The sequence below is a fragment of the Pleurodeles waltl genome, chromosome 11 (genome assembly GCF_031143425.1).
Source record: "Pleurodeles waltl isolate 20211129_DDA chromosome 11, aPleWal1.hap1.20221129, whole genome shotgun sequence".
Lineage (NCBI taxonomy): Eukaryota > Metazoa > Chordata > Amphibia > Caudata > Salamandridae > Pleurodeles > Pleurodeles waltl.
In genome coordinates, this window is record NC_090450.1 from 4556420 (window position 1) to 4572738 (window position 16319).

Sequence of the window (16319 nt, forward strand, 5' to 3'; positions counted from 1 at the left end):
CCCACACTGAGATTGCACTGACACAGCCAGACACACACTAGTGCATACATGAGCACACTCAGGCACACACTGACACATTCATTGACACACCCAGGCACACACTCATGTGTACATCGACACAACCAGGGACATACCGATGCACACACTAACAAACCCATGCACACATTCATGCATACACTGACACACCAAGGCACACACTCATGTATATACTGACACACCCAGGCACACACTGATACACAATGTCACACCCAGGCACACACTGAAGCATACACTAAGACACCAGGACACACACTGATTTACACAGTGAGGCACCCAGACACACACTGATGCACACACTGAGACACCTAAGCACTCACTCATGCTTCCACTAAGACAACCACATACCCACTCATGCATGCACTGAAACACCCATGCACACACTGAGGCATAAAGTGACACAGCCAGGCATACGCTAATGCATACACTGACATACTCAGGCACAACTGACACACCCATGCAAATACTCATGCATACAATGGCACACCCATGCACACACTGACATACACACTAAGAAACCCAGACACACACTCATGCATAGACTGACACACCCAGGCACATCCTCATTCATACACTGACACAAACAGGCACACACTGACACACACACACACTAACAAACCTCAGCACAAACTGATGCATATACTGACACACTATTGCACACACCCATGCATACACTAAGACACCCAGGCATACACGGATGCATGTACTGACACAGCCAGGCACACACTAATTCATACACTAACACACTCAGGCACAAACTGATACATACACTGACACACCCAGACCGACACTCATGAATACAGTAACACTTCCAGGCTCATACTGATGCACACACTAACTAACCGATGCACACACTCATGCATACGCTAACACACCCAGGCACACACTCATGCATAATTTGACACATCCAGGCATACACTGATGCCCTCATCAAGAAACCCAGACACATACTCATGCATATACTGACACAACCAGGCACCCACTCATGCATACACTGAGATATCCAGACAAACAATTATGCCTACACCAACCTGCCCTGACACACTAATGCATATACTCACACCCAAGCACACACTCATGCATACACTGACATACCCAGACACACATCAACACATATATATATACAAACAAAGGCCCCCTCCTGAAATCAATATAGGTCTGCGACCAGGGGGTAAGAACTACCTAATAAAGTTAAAGGTCCAACATAACCTGTATTACTTCTAATATGCTTCAAAAGAATGCTATCAGGTCTGATCGCCCAATCAGAAATAATTTCTGAAACAAATTAGTTCAAATAAATACATTTATTTGCTTAGTCATATCATCAAAAGTTATCACTATTTATAAACAAACTATACAACAATTGACATATAATAGACAACAAACCATTTAAGAAAACATATACATAAAAACAAATAAAAATGCCCCCTGCTGTTCACTCACTCTTACCCACACACAACATTCCCTCTTCTCTTTACCATTCATATCCGAATCCAGATATTCTACGCATACAAAAAAGAATACAACGAAAAAACAATATTTATTTTCAGCCACTGCACTGTTGTGAGCTAGAGTCCTCCCAAACATCAGTCAACACATGTTTTGGTGAGGAGAGAAATTACTAACCCAAACACCTTCTTCAGGACCACAATACAATGTGATTGCTACAAAGCGGTGGCATGCAGAGGCCAAATCTCTCTTACTGTGCAAATATGCACTCCCGGACATAGGATTTAGTATAGGTGATCTACAGATAGTGAGCACTCTATCCCTTCTACAAGGTCCTCCAGTAGCAGTGCTGATGCCTTCAATGATCAAAAAAGGAATCAAGAAATGGAACCCCACTTTCTGATATTCAGCCATAAATAAAGATAGTTCCTCCTTCTGTACAGGAGATCAATTTATGCCACTGGTCAGTCCAATCAAAATAGGTGGACCTAGTAGGTAGGTTCTGGGACCCAAAAAGTTAAGTCCTCAGAGAGCCAATCGAAAGTTGCATCATCCCTCTAAGGCGTTGCCTCGTTCCTCTTATTGGCATCTTCACCATGTACTTACACACCCAGACAAATTTATACATACACTGACACACCCAGGCGCACACACTGAAGCATATATTAGCAATCTCATACACACTGATGTAGACAATGACACAGCTAGGTACACACTGATGAGTATGCTAACACTCATTCAAGAAGCATATGTCAATACACATAAGGTGCATGCAATGATTTACAAACAAAAAATAAATCGTTTTTCTTTCTTTGGACTAGAAAGGATGGTTCTAACAAGAGCCTTTGTTTTTTCCTGGGCTTTCTGGAACATTTTCTAACTATTTTGGGGGGGTATTTTTTTGCTTCTAAAATGGAAACTTCTATGAAGAAAGAACAAAAACAAAATGCACAGAATGAGTGCATAGGAAATAAACTTGAAGAAATAAAATTAACACTTATAAGAGCCCATTGCTGCAAGAATAGCTGAGAGCCATTGCTCTCCCACCAACATAACTTGATTGCACTTGCAGCAAAACGTGCCTATGTCCTTCAACTCTGGTATGACAGCTGGAGAAGTCTCAGTGCCAGGCACCGCAATCGTATCTCCCACCTGGAGCTGTCCAGATTTCAGCTCACATGCCCGCTCACACTCCTTTTCTTCATGCAATAGGTGGCAAGGGTGCATCACCTATAGATACTTTCACATCAATGTTGTCCCATAGCTGTGTTTCTTCGATGTGCCTCCAAACAACATTTTTCTGCACGCCTTGCACTGGACTTGTTGTGCATCACCTGTTTTTTCTCCTGGAGGATGCCAAAAAACTTCCAGGCAATACTTACCTTTCTTCCAGGCCGTCTTTCCTCAGAAGAAGACGATGAAAATGTTCAATTAATATATAAGTGTAGTCTAAATTTGAAAAAATAACATTTAGTGAGATATTAAAATATGCAATATACATCCAATATTCAATTATCTCTATGCATAATAAAATGTTTTTAAAATATTACATTAAAATTAAAAATTATATAAAAACACATATACTATATAACGATTTTAATACAATACAAAATATAGAGAAAATAAATAAATTTGGAAATGTTGTTAAAAAGAGTTAGATAAACATTTAAAAAATGTGGAAAATGTATATAAAGTGTACATAAAATAAGTGGACCTTTGCTGAAGTATACCAACAGTAAGACACGTGATACAGAACGCATGCTAAGTATGGTTGGTTTGGACCAGTTTGAGAGATGCAGCTTTAGGTGCCTGTTTGGGGGTCTATTTTTCAATGTTGTTCGATTTTTAGGGTGACTTCTAAAGGCAGCATTTTACCTGCAGGGCAGTAATTACTGTATGGCCTTGATGGACTCTAGTGAACTCAGCTGTCTATGCAGGTGTCAGTCCAGAAATGCTGCTTCCGTCTAAGCCACATTGACATTTGTCTATTGATGGTTAAGTTGTTTATGTCTGTTTTGTGAACAGATATTTCATAAACACTTGGGTCCTAATGCCCTCATAGGCAATGAATCGTGAGTCCTCAGAGTAGCAAGGCGTGATGTCCTGATGTTCTCATATTACACTGTGTACCCTATGGCACACTGGGCAACCACTAGAGGTTTTGGTTGCTTCATTTGTTGAATTGGTGCCCCTGGAGCATAACACAAGCCACACTAAAGCTCCACCTCAACCTGCAGGGTTCAACCTCTCCCACCGCCCAGGGACCCCCAAACAATCCTATGAAGCCCCATCCAAGAGCCCATCACAGGCACCAGTCCCAGATCCTCCCCTGTAGTCACCAGTAACTTCCACTGGTGGTTGACCACAGACAGGAGGAAGAGTCTAGGACCAAGTGTGGAGGCGGCAGCAGAAAAGGGAGTGACAATTCATGCCGCATGAAAGTGGTGCTGCGTCTTTGATTTCCAAGGAGCAGCATGCGTGCCGGCCACGTCCATGGTTTTGGGCCCAGAGGTGTAGGTGATTCCTTGATCATCTTGATCATCCAACACCCTTGGCCATCTTTGGGTCCTCCAGGAAGCATGTATGGCATGCACCATGGCGATCCTAGTGACCCGAGCAATGTGTGCATTGGCATCATGCGGAATCAGTTATCTCGAACCTTAGATGGGCACTTGTTAACTTGACCATATTTATCACTACCTAAAGTCTCTCAATCAAGTGCAGATATATCACTATACAAAGACGCGTTATACCAGGTCATGCAAGTCTTTCACTCATTAGAATGCTGCAGCACTTCCAGGGTAGCTTCCCTGGTCAAGGCATTCAAACTGCCTTAAAATGTGCACAGATAAAGCTTAATTTCCTATTTGTCACATCTCAGCACTCTTCCCTTCGCCTCAAACTCTCATTCCAACAGAAATGATCTCATCTGTATCAAATACATTCACCTTCTAGCACAAACAGCAACTCCCATCTCATGCCCATGGTACCATATATTAGGGCAAGGTACACACAGGCCTCTTTCTACCTGCACACAGGGGGCTCCTTCTATTTGGACACAAGTAGCTCTTGTTATACACACACACATGTAGGGCACATATCAAGGGACACACAGGGCTCCTTTTACTTGGACACAAGGAGCTCCTGTAATACACATATGTGAGGGTCATATCAAGGGACACACAAGCCTCTTTCTACCAGCACACAGGGGGCTCCTGTAATAAAAACACCACACACATCTAGGGGTCATATCAAGGGACACACAGGGCTCCTTCTACTTGTACACAAGGAGCTCCTGTAATACACATATGTAAGCGCCATATCAAGGAACACACAGACCTCTTTCTACCAGCACACAGGGGGCTCTTGTAATACACTCACCACACACATGTAGGGGTCATATCGACGGACACACAAGGCTCTTTCTACCAGCACACAGGGGGCTCCTGTAATACACACACCACACACATGTAGGGGTCATATCAAGGGATACACAAGGCCCTTTCTACCAGCACACAGGGGGCTCCTGTAAATCACACGTGTAGGGGTCATATCGAGGGATACACAAGGCCCTTTCTACCAGCACACAGGGGGCTCCTGTAAATCACACATGTAGGGGGTCATATCGAGGGACACACAAGGCTCTTTCTACCAGCACACAGAGGGCTCTTGTAATACACACACCACACACATGTAGGGGTCATATCAAGGGACACACAAAGCTCTTTCTACCAGCACACAGGGGGCTCCTGTAATACACACACCACACACATGTAGGGGTCATATCAATGGACACACAAGGCCCTTTCTACCAGCACACAGGGGACTCCTATAAATCACACATGTAGGGGTCATATCGAGGGACACACAAGGCTCTTTCTACCAGCCCACAGAGGGCTCTTGTAATACACACACCACACACATGTAGGGGTCATATCAAGGGACACACAAGGCCCTTTCTACTAGCACACAGGGGGCTCCTGTAATACACACACCACACACATGTAGGGGTCATATCAAGGGATACACAAGGCCCTTTCTACCAGCACACAGGGGGCTCCTGTAAATCACACGTGTAGGGGTCATATCGAGGGATACACAAGGCCCTTTCTACCAGCACACAGGGGGCTCCTGTAAATCACACATGTAGGGGGTCATATTGAGGGACACACAAAGCTCTTTCTACCAGCACACAGGGGGCTCCTGTAATACACACACCACACACATGTAGGGGTCATATCAATGGACACACAAGGCCCTTTCTACCAGCACACAGGGGACTCCTATAAATCACACATGTAGGGGTCATATCGAGGGACACACAAGGCTCTTTCTACCAGCACACAGAGGGCTCTTGTAATACACACACCACACACATGTAGGGGTCATATCAAGGGACACACAAAGCTCTTTCTACCAGCACACAGGGGGCTCCTGTAATACACACACCACACACATGTAGGGGTCATATCAATGGACACACAAGGCCCTTTCTACCAGCACACAGGGGACTCCTATAAATCACACATGTAGGGGTCATATCGAGGGACACACAAGGCTCTTTCTACCAGCACACAGAGGGCTCTTGTAATACACACACCACACACATGTAGGGGTCATATCAAGGGACACACAAGGCCCTTTCTACTAGCACACAGGGGGCTCCTGTAATACACACACCACGCACATGTTGGGGTCATATCAAGGGACACACAAGGCCCTTTCTACTAGCACACAGGGGGCTCCTGTAATACACACACCACGCACATGTTGGGGTCATATCGAGGGACACACAAGGCTCTTTCTACCAGCACACAGGGGGCTCCTGTAATACACACACCACGCACATGTTGGGGTCATATCGAGGGACACACAAGGCTCTTTCCACCAGCACACAGGGGGCTCCTGTAAATCACACATGTAGGGGGTCATATCGAGGGACACACAAGGCTCTTTCTACCAGCACACAGAGGGCTCTTGTAATACACACCCAACACACATGTAGGGGTCATATCAAGGGACACACAAGGCCCTTTCTACTAGCACACAGGGGGCTCCTGTAAAACACACACCACGCACATGTTGGGGTCATATCAAGGGACACACAAGGCCCTTTCTACTAGCACACAGGGGGCTCCTGTAATACACACACCACGCACATGTTGGGGTCATATCAAGGGACACACAAGGCCCTTTCTACTAGCACACAGGGGGCTCCTGTAATACACACACCACACACATGTTGGGGTCATATCGAGGGACACACAAGGCTCTTTCTACCAGCACACAGGGGGCTCCTGTAATACACACACCACGCACATGTTGGGGTCATATCGAGGGACACACAAGGCCCTTTCTACCAGCACACAGGGGGCTCCTGTAAATCACACATGTAGGGGGTCATATCGAGGGACACACAAGGCTCTTTCTACCCACACACAGGGCTCTTGTAATACACACACCACACACATGTAGGGGTCATATCAAGGGACACACAAGGCCCTTTCTACTAGCACACAGGGGGCTCCTGTAAAACACACACCACACACATGTTTGGGTCATATCAAGGGACACACAGACCGCTGTCTGCCTGCACACAGGGGGCCCCTGCCATTGTCCCCCACGGGGCTCTTATCACCAGCACAAACAGGGCTCAGACCACAGACACACAGACTTTGTCTTCGGAGACGCCGGGAGTGCCAGCTTGGTAATTAGGGAGGCGGTGCCGAGGCAGGGAGGAGGAAGAGATAATTCCCCAAGGTAGACGGACTGAATTCCGATCCCGGCTTCTTTTGGGCACTGGCGAGAGTTCAGCACACACCTGGGATGGAAGAGAGCGCAGAGACCCGCAGCGATGTGCTGCTCAACCAAGGGGAGGAGAATGAGATGGTAAGGGCCTCTGCCTTTCCGTGCTGTGGCGTCTGCCTCTCCGTGCTGTGGCGTCTGCCTTTCCGTGCTGTGGCGTCTGCCTCTCCGTGCTGTGGCGTCTGCCTCTCCGTGCTGTGGCGTCTGCCTCTCCGTGCTGTGGCGTCTGCCTTTCCGTGCTGTGGCGTCTGCCTCTCCGTGCTGTGGCGTCTGCCTCTCCGTGCTGTGGCGTCTGCCTCTCCGTGCTGTGGCGTCTGCCTCTCCGTGCTGTGGCGTCTGCCTTTCCGTGCTGTGGCGTCTGCCTCTCCGTGCTGTGGCGTCTGCCTCTCCGTGCTGTGGCGTCTGCCTCTCCGTGCTGTGGCGTCTGCCTTTCCGTGCTGTGGCGTCTGCCTCTCCGTGCTGTGGCGTCTGCCTTTCCGTGCTGTGGCGTCTGCCTCTCCGTGCTGTGGAGTCTGCCTCTCCGTGCTGTGGCGTCTGCCTTTCCGTGCTGTGGCATCTGCCTCTCCGTGCTGTGCCTTCTGCTGAGAGTTTACCATCCTCTGCCTCTCCGTGCTGTGCCTTCTGCTGAGGGTTGAACATCCTCTGCCTCTCCCTGCTGTGCCTTCTGCTGAGGGTTGAACATCCTCTGCCTCTCCGTGCTGTGCCTTCTGCTGAGGGTTTAACATCCTCTGCCTCTCCGTGCTGTGCCTTCTGCTGAGGGTTGAACATCCTCTGCCTCTCCGTGCTGTGCCTTCTGCTGAGGGTTGAACATCCTCTGCCTCTCCGTGCTGCGCCGTCTGCTGAGGGTTTAACATCCTCTGCCTGCCGAGGAGTGCTCATTGCAGCCTGTGCTCACCTGGGTCACTGAGCTCCCACGCCTTCACACTGCTTGGCAGGTCTTACATTCTTCGGCTCATCTCACTGAGCAGGCCTGCACAGCTCGACTTCACATGGCGACACTTCCAGGCACAATTAATTTCTACAGATTGATCCGGCTTTTTTCATAAAGCGCTTAGACACTGTGCTGAGCCTGCTCCTAAGCGCTCCCCGTATTGTGAAGGTTAGACGTGGAAAGGTACGGGGATTACGCGACATGCCCAGGATCAGACCGTGTGTCGAGTGGTGAAGCTGAGATTTAAAAGAGCCAGAATGATCGATCCCAAGTGAGCTGGGCAGCCCCAGGGCCGCGTTTCCCTCGGGGTCGGGGACCGCGCACTCTGCACATCTCTTGTTAGTTTAGGAACCTGCCCAGGCTTGGAATGTGAATGAACTCCCCCCCACAAACCGGTCTCATTCATGCTCTCTGGCTTGAAGGGCAATAAACCTGTTCTTTCAGAGCACAGCGAAGGACAGACTCCTCTCAACCCCCCTAATCTTGCACACAAATGGAAGTAGGGCGCCCCAAGAATATTTGAGTTTCCAGGATCTCAGTTTGTAATTAATACGGAAACAGGGATCAGGCCTCCGGCCCCCGCCGTCAGTTCACCCACTGGCCGTTATTTAGGCACCATGACGAAGTTTCATCTCCAAATCGTGTTAATGTAAATATGTTACATACATTGCCACAAACGTCCGTTGTCTGGGTTGTACAACCAGACATAGGCCGACGTCGTATGAAATGTCTTCAGTGACGACATTGATGTCACGTTTGAGGTCATAAGCAGGTTTACCAACCACACCTGCAGAATTCCACTGCATTTTAAATGGTGTAACCTAACCATAACGTCACTGTAACCTCTTGGCTGTGGTACTGACGTTATATACTTCCTAAAGAGTGTCTGTAGTTTGCCCTCACACGTAACATCCACGTCATTGACATCCAAGTACCCTCCCGGACCCAGTTTGGTTAATTTTTTGTCGCCATTGTGGGCAGACTGCTTTCTTGGCCTGGGGATGGGGTTTCCTGGCACCAGATGCTTTCTGGGTGCCGCAAAGTCCCCAAAGACTCGACTCAAGGCGCGGATCCTCTGCGTGGTGGAGGAGCGCCACCCCCGCCAGCAGCAACAGCTGCAAACCTTTTACAATAAAACCATAATAAACTACATTATTATTGCTTTATATACTGAAAGGGGCGGGTCACGGGCTATGATGGGGACGGGGGGGGTGGTGCACAGCACTACCCCTCAGTGCGCATGTATGTTTAGTCGGCAGTCTCGGGCGGTCAAACACACATGCGCACTGGGCTGCCAGGTTGGAGAGAGCAGGCAGAGACTTCACTCTGCCTCGGAGCGCCCTCTCTGGGCACACCGGCCAATCAGAACGCTGCTGTCATGCGGTGCGGTGCCGGCGAGAAAGGTAAGTGCTTTTTAAAACTGAATGTTTTCAGTTTTAACAGGGTCCTCCTGTGTTTGTGTACTCTAATTATCAGCCAGGAGTCATTGGGCCCGCTCAAAAACACAATGTAAAGTGCTTTTGCCACACAGTACAGTTTTAAATATGTACTGGTAAGGGAAAAATACCAGGTTCAGTTGATTTTCTTAAACTTTATCCCGGCCGGGAGATTAAAATACTGGCGACGCAGATAAAACATGGCCTGATGGCAACCCAGAGGCAGGAGAGGCTGCGGGCCGATGCTGCTTACCCTAGCCCCGCCCACAAGCACAAGCCCCTTGGTTGGTGAGAAGGAGGGGGTGGGGAGCGGGAGGCCCAGCACGGTTCTTCCCGCCCTCCCTCCCACTGCCTCTGCTACGTCACCGACAAGAAGAATGGCTGAAGGGGTGAGAGTGGAAAGGGAGTATTTTGGGTTGTTCCTTGTCCCTGCCCTCCCAATTCCAACTTCCTGGCCCAGTTTGCAACAGCTCCTTCATCTCCCACTCCTTCCTGCCTCAGCGAAACTCTCGCCTTTCTGAGTCAAGAACATGCTGATTTGTCTCTTTTATACGGTTGCATGACGGAACAACACGGGTGAAAACATTGCATGCCTTTACAATGCATTTTTACCCCACATTTTTTAGCACGTATATCCTTTTACCTTGCCTGACATTGGCACACACTATTAGTCTACGGTAAAGATTTTATAATGTAAGCTTAAATATATATATATATATATATATTTATATATATATTTATTTTATATTTTTTGGGGGCATGAGTCCCCAAACCCTCCATACTTACCTTAAATGCGCGGTAAAGGCATGTGTGGTAAATGCCTGTACATGGTAAACACGTGCACGATAATAAATACGTGGTAAAGGCACGGGGTGATAAAGGCCTGCACATGGTAAACACATGCACGATAATATATGCGTGGTAAAGGCATGTGTGATAAAGGCCTGTACATGGTAAACACGTGCACGATAATACATGCGTGATACAGGCATGTGTGGTAAAGGCCTGTACATGGTAAACACTGTAGGAGGCTGGACTGGCTTGTAGTGAGTACCTAGGGGTACTTACACCTTGCACCAGGCCCAGTTATCCCTTATTAGTGTATAGGGTGTCTAGCAGCATAGGCTGATAGATAATGGTAGCTTAGCAGAGCAGCTTAGGCTGAACTAGGAGACGAGTGAAGCTCCTACAGTACCACTAGTGTCATATGCACAATATCATAAGAAAACACAATACACAGTTATACTAAAAATAAAGGTACTTTATTTTTATGACAATATGCCAAAAGTATCTCAGTGAGTACCCTCAGTATGAGGATAGCAAATATACACAAGATATATGTACACAATACCAAAAATATGCAGTAATAGTATTAGAAAACAGTGCAAACAATGTATAGTTACAATAGGATGCAATGGAGACACATAGGGATAGGGGCAACACAAACCATATACTCCAAAAGTGGAATGCGAACCACGAATGGACCCCAAACCTATGTGACCTTGAAGAGGGTCGCTGGGACTATTAGAAAATAGTAAGGGTTAGAAAAATAGCCCACCCCAAGACCCTGAAAAGTGAGTGCAAAGTGCACTAAAGTTCCCCAAAGGACATAGAAGTCGTGATAGGGAAATTCTGCAGGAAAGACAAAAACCAGCAATGCAACAACAATGGATTTCCAGTCGAGGGTACCAGTGGAACAAGGGGACCAAGTCCAAAAGTCACAAGCAAGTCGGAGATGGGCAGATGCCCAGGAAATGCCAGCTGTGGGTGCAAAGAAGCTGCTACTGGACAGTAGAAGCTGGAGATTCTGCAAGAACAACAAGGGCTAGGAACTTTCCCTTTGGAGGACAGATCCCCCACGCTGTGGAGAGTCGTGCAAAAGTGTTTTCCTGAAGAAAGACTGCCAACAAGCCTTGCTAGCTGCAAATCGTGCGGTTAGGATTTTTGGGTGCTGCTGTGGCCCAGGAGGGACCAGGATGTCGCCAATTGCGTCTGGGGACAGAGGGGGCGTCAAGCAAGACAAGGAGCCCTCTCAGCAGCAGGCAGCACCCGCAGAAGTGCCAGAAACAGGCACTACAAGGATGCATGAAAGGGTGCTCACCCGAAGTCGCACAAAGGAGTCCCACGTCGCCGGAGGACAACTTAGGAGGTCGCGCAATGCAGGTTAGAGTGCCGTGGACCCAGGCTGGACTGTGCACAAAGGATTTCTGCCGGAAGTGCACAGAGGCCGGAGTAGCTGCAAAAGTCGTGGTTCCCAGCAATGAAGTCTGGTGTGGGGAGGCAAAGACTTACCTCCACCAAACTTGGACTGAAGAGTCACTGGACTGTGGGAGTCACTTGGACAGAGTTGCTGGATTCAGGGGACCTCGCTCATCGTGCTGAGAGGAGACCCAAGGTACCGGTGATGCAGTTCTTTGGTGCCTGCAGTTGCAGGGGGAAGATTCCGTCGACCCACTGGAGATTTCTTCAGAGCTTCTAGTGCAGAGAGGAGGCAGACTACCCCCACAGCATGCACCGCCAGGAAAACAGTCGAGAAGGCGGCAGGATCAGCGTTACAGAGTTGCAGTAGTCGTCTTTGCCACTATGTTGCAGTTTTGCAGGCTTCCAGCGCGGTCAGCAGTCGATTCCTTGGCAGAAGGTGAAGAGAGAGATGCAGAGGAACTCGGATGAGCTCTTGCATTCGTTATCTAAGGAATCCCAAGAGACAGAGACCCTAAATAGCCAGAAAAGAGGGTTTGGCTACCTAGGAGAGAGGATAGGCTAGCAACACCTGAAGGAGCCTATCAGAAGGAGTCTCTGACGTCACCTGATGGCACTGGCCACTCAGGGCAGTCCAGTGTGCCAGCAGCACCTCTGTTTCCAAGATGGCAGAGGTCTGGAGCACACTGGAGGAGCTCTGGGCACCTCCCAGGGGAGGTACAGGTCAAGGGAGTGATCACTCCCCTTTCCTTTGTCCAGTTTCGCGCCAGAGCAGGGCTAAGGGGTCCCTGAACCGGTGTAGACTGGCTTATGCAGAAATGGGCACCAAATGTGCCCATGAAAGCATTTCCAGAGGCTGGGGGAGGCTACTCCTCCCCTGCATTCACACCATTTTCCAAAGGGAGAGGGTGTAACACCCTCTCTCAGAGGAAGTCCTTTGTTCTGCCATCCTGGGCCAGGCCTGGCTGGACCCCAGGAGGGCAGAAGCCTGTCTGAGGGGTTGGCAGCAGCAGCAGCTGCAGTGAAACCCCTGAAAAGGCAGTTTGGCAGTACCAGGGTCTGTGCTACAGACCACTGGGATCATGGGATTGTGCCAACTATGCCAGGATGGCATAGAGGGGGCAATTCCATGATCATAGACATGTTACATGGCCATATTCGGAGTTACCATTGTGAAGCTACATATAGGTAGTGACCTACTGTATATGTAGTGCACGCGTGTAATGGTGTCCCGCACTCACAAAGTCCGGGGAATTGGCCCTGAACAATGTGGGGGCACCTTGGCTAGTGCCAGGGTGCACTCACACTAAGTAACTTTGCACCTAACCTTTACCAGGTAAAGGTTAGAAATATAGGTGACTTATAAGTTACTTAAGTGCAGTGTAAAATGGCTGTGAAATAACGTGGACGTTATTTCACTCAGGCTGCAGTGGCAGGCCTGTGTAAGAATTGTCAGAGCTCCCTATGGGTGGCAAAAGAAATGCTGCAGCCCATAGGGATCTCCTGGAACCCCAATACCCTGGGTACCTCAGTACCATATACTAGGGAATTATAAGGGTGTTCCAGTAAGCCAATGTAAATTGGTAAAATTGGTCACTAGCCTGTTAGTGACAATTTGAAAGAAATGAGAGAACATAACCACTGAGGTTCTGATTAGCAGAGCCTCAGTGAGACAGTTAGTCACTACACAGGTAACACATTCAGGCACACTTATGAGCACTGGGGTCCTGGCTGACAGGGTCCCAGTGACACATACAACTAAAACAGCATATATACAGTGAAAAATGGGGGTAACATGCTAGGCAAGATGGTACTTTCCTACACAACCCCCCCCCAAACGAAGGACAATAAGACTAGCCATGACCTGATGAGTCTTCATTGTCTAAGTGGAAATATCTGGAGAGGCCATCTGCATTGGAGTGGCTACTCCCAGGTCTATGTTTCACTGTATAGTCCATTCCCTGTAGGGATATGGACCACCTCAATAATTTAGGATTTTCACCTTTCATTTGTTTTAGCCAAAGTAGAGGTTTGTGGTCTGTCTGAACAATGAAGTGAGTGCCAAACAGGTATGGCCTCAGCTTCTTCAGTGCCCAGACCACAGCAAAGGCCTCCCTCTCAATGGCAGACCAACGCTTTTCTCTAGGGGTCAACCTTCTACTAATAAAAGCAACAGGTTGATCCTGGCCCTCAGAATGAAGTTGTGATAGGACTGCCCCTACTCCTAATTCAGATGCATCAGTTTGGACATAGAATTTTTTAGAGTAACAAGGGCTTTTCAGGACAGGTGCAGAGCACATGGCCTGCTTCAGCCCCTCAAAAGCTTTCTGACAGTTTGCTGTCCATAATACCTTTTTAGGCATTTTCTTGGATGTGAGGCCATTAAGAGGGGCTGCAATGGAGCCACAGTTCTTAATGAACCTCCTGTAATACCCAGTGAGGCCTAGGAAGGCTCTCACCTGAGTCTGAGTAGTAGGGGGAACCCAATCTATAATAGTTTGGATTTTCCCCTGAAGTGGTGCAATCTGTTCCCCACCAACAAGGTGTCCCAGATAAACCACCTTACCCTGCCCTATCTGGCACTTTGAAGCCTTGATAGTGAGGCCTGCCTGTTGCAGGGCCTCTAAAACTTTCCATAGGTGGACCAGGTGATCATCCCAGCTGGAGCTAAAGACAGCTATATCGTCCAAATATGCTGCACTAAAAGCTTCCAGCCCTTGCAGGACTGTGTTCACCAACCTCTGAAAAGTGGCAGGTGCATTTTTCAATCCAAAAGGCATTACTGTAAATTGGTAGTGGCCTCCAATGGTTGAAAATGCAGTTTTAGGTTTAGCATCTTCTGATAATTTGATCTGCCAATACCCTGCAGTCAAATCAAAAGTGCTTAGATACTTGGCAGATGCCAGTGTATCTATGAGCTCATCTGCCCTGGGTATAGGGTGAGCATCAGTTTTGGTTACCTGGTTGAGACCTCTGTAGTCAACACAAAACCGCATTTCTTTCTTTCCATCTTTGGAATGAGGTTTTGGTACAAGTACCACAGGAGAAGCCCATGGACTTTCAGTGTGCTCAATCACTCCCAGTTCTAACATTTTCTGCACCTCTTGTTTTATGCAGTCTCTGACATGGTCAGGCTGCCTATAGATTTTATTTTTGACAGGCAAGCTGTCTCCAGTATCTATAGTGTGCTCACACCAAGAAGTGGTACCTGGCACAGTAGAGAAGAGTTCAGAAAACTGACCCAGGAGATTTATGCAATGGTCTTTCTGCTCAGCAGTAAGACAATCAGCCAAAACTACACCTTCCACTAGAGCATCTTGCTCTGTGGAAGAAAAGAGATCAGGTAGAGGATCACTGTCTTCTTCCTGTCCCTCATCAGTTGCCATGAGCAGGGTGAGATCAGCCCTGTCATAGTAGGGTTTCAGGCGATTGACATGGAGCACCCTAAGGGGACTCCTGGCAGTGCCTAAGTCAACTAAATAGGTGAATTCACCCTTTTTCTCAACAATTGTGTGGGGTCCACTCCATTTATCTTGGAGTGCTCTTGGGGCCACAGGCTCCAAGACCCACACTTTCTGCCCTGGTTTGTACTGAACCAAAACAGCCTTCTGGTCATGCCATTGCTTTTGGAGCTCTTGGCTGGCCTGAAGGTTTTTACTGGCCTTTTTCATATACTCAGCCTTCCTTGATCTGAGGCCAAGTACATAATCCACAATATCTTGCTTTGGTGCTTTTAAAGGTTGTTCCCAACCCTCCTTGACAAGTGTTAGTGGACCCCTAACAGGGTGTCCAAAGAGGAGTTCAAAGGGGCTGAAGCCCACTCCTTTCTGGGGTACCTCCCTGTAGGCAAAAAGGAGGCATGGTAACAGGATATCCCATCTCCTGCGGAGTTTTTCAGGGAGACCCATAATCATGCCATTGAGAGTTTTGTTAAATCTCTCCACCAGTCCATTTGTTTGTGGATGATAGGGTGTAGTGAACTTGTAAGTCATACCACACTCCTTCCACATGGCCTTTAAGTAAGCAGACATGAAATTGCTTCCCCTGTCTGATACTACTTCCTTTGGGAAGCCCACCCTGGAAAATATTCCCAGGAGGGCCTTTGCCACTGCAGGTGCTGTAGTGGTCCTTAAAGGAATAGCTTCAGGATATCTTGTGGCATGGTCCACTACGACCAAGATTAACCTATTGCCTGAAGCTGTAGGAGGGTCAACGGGGCCAACTATGTCAACCCCTACCCTTTCAAAGGGAACCCCAACCACAGGCAGTAGAATAAGGGGTGCCTTTGGAGTGCCACCTGTCTTGACACTGGCTTGACAGGTTTCACAGGACTTACAAAATTCCTTTGTTTCCTCAGACATCCTAGGCCAATGAAACAAGGGAACAAGTCTGTCCCAGGTTTTCATTTGTCCCAGATGTCCAGCTAGGGGAATGTCATGGGCTAGAGTTAGGAGGAACTTTCT

The 16319-nt window shown here is 48.1% G+C and overlaps 1 protein-coding gene across 1 annotated transcript in view; it reads left to right on the forward strand.

The window, feature by feature from the left end:
• The first annotated feature begins 7282 nt into the window (after positions 1-7282).
• The window catches only part of LOC138265210 (probable cation-transporting ATPase 13A4), a 389906-nt gene continuing 380869 nt past the window's right edge, over positions 7283-16319 (forward strand). The window contains 1 exon segment of the mRNA XM_069212761.1: positions 7283-7374. Within this exon segment, the coding sequence (XP_069068862.1) occupies positions 7312-7374 (63 nt within the window). The 5' untranslated portion in view covers positions 7283-7311.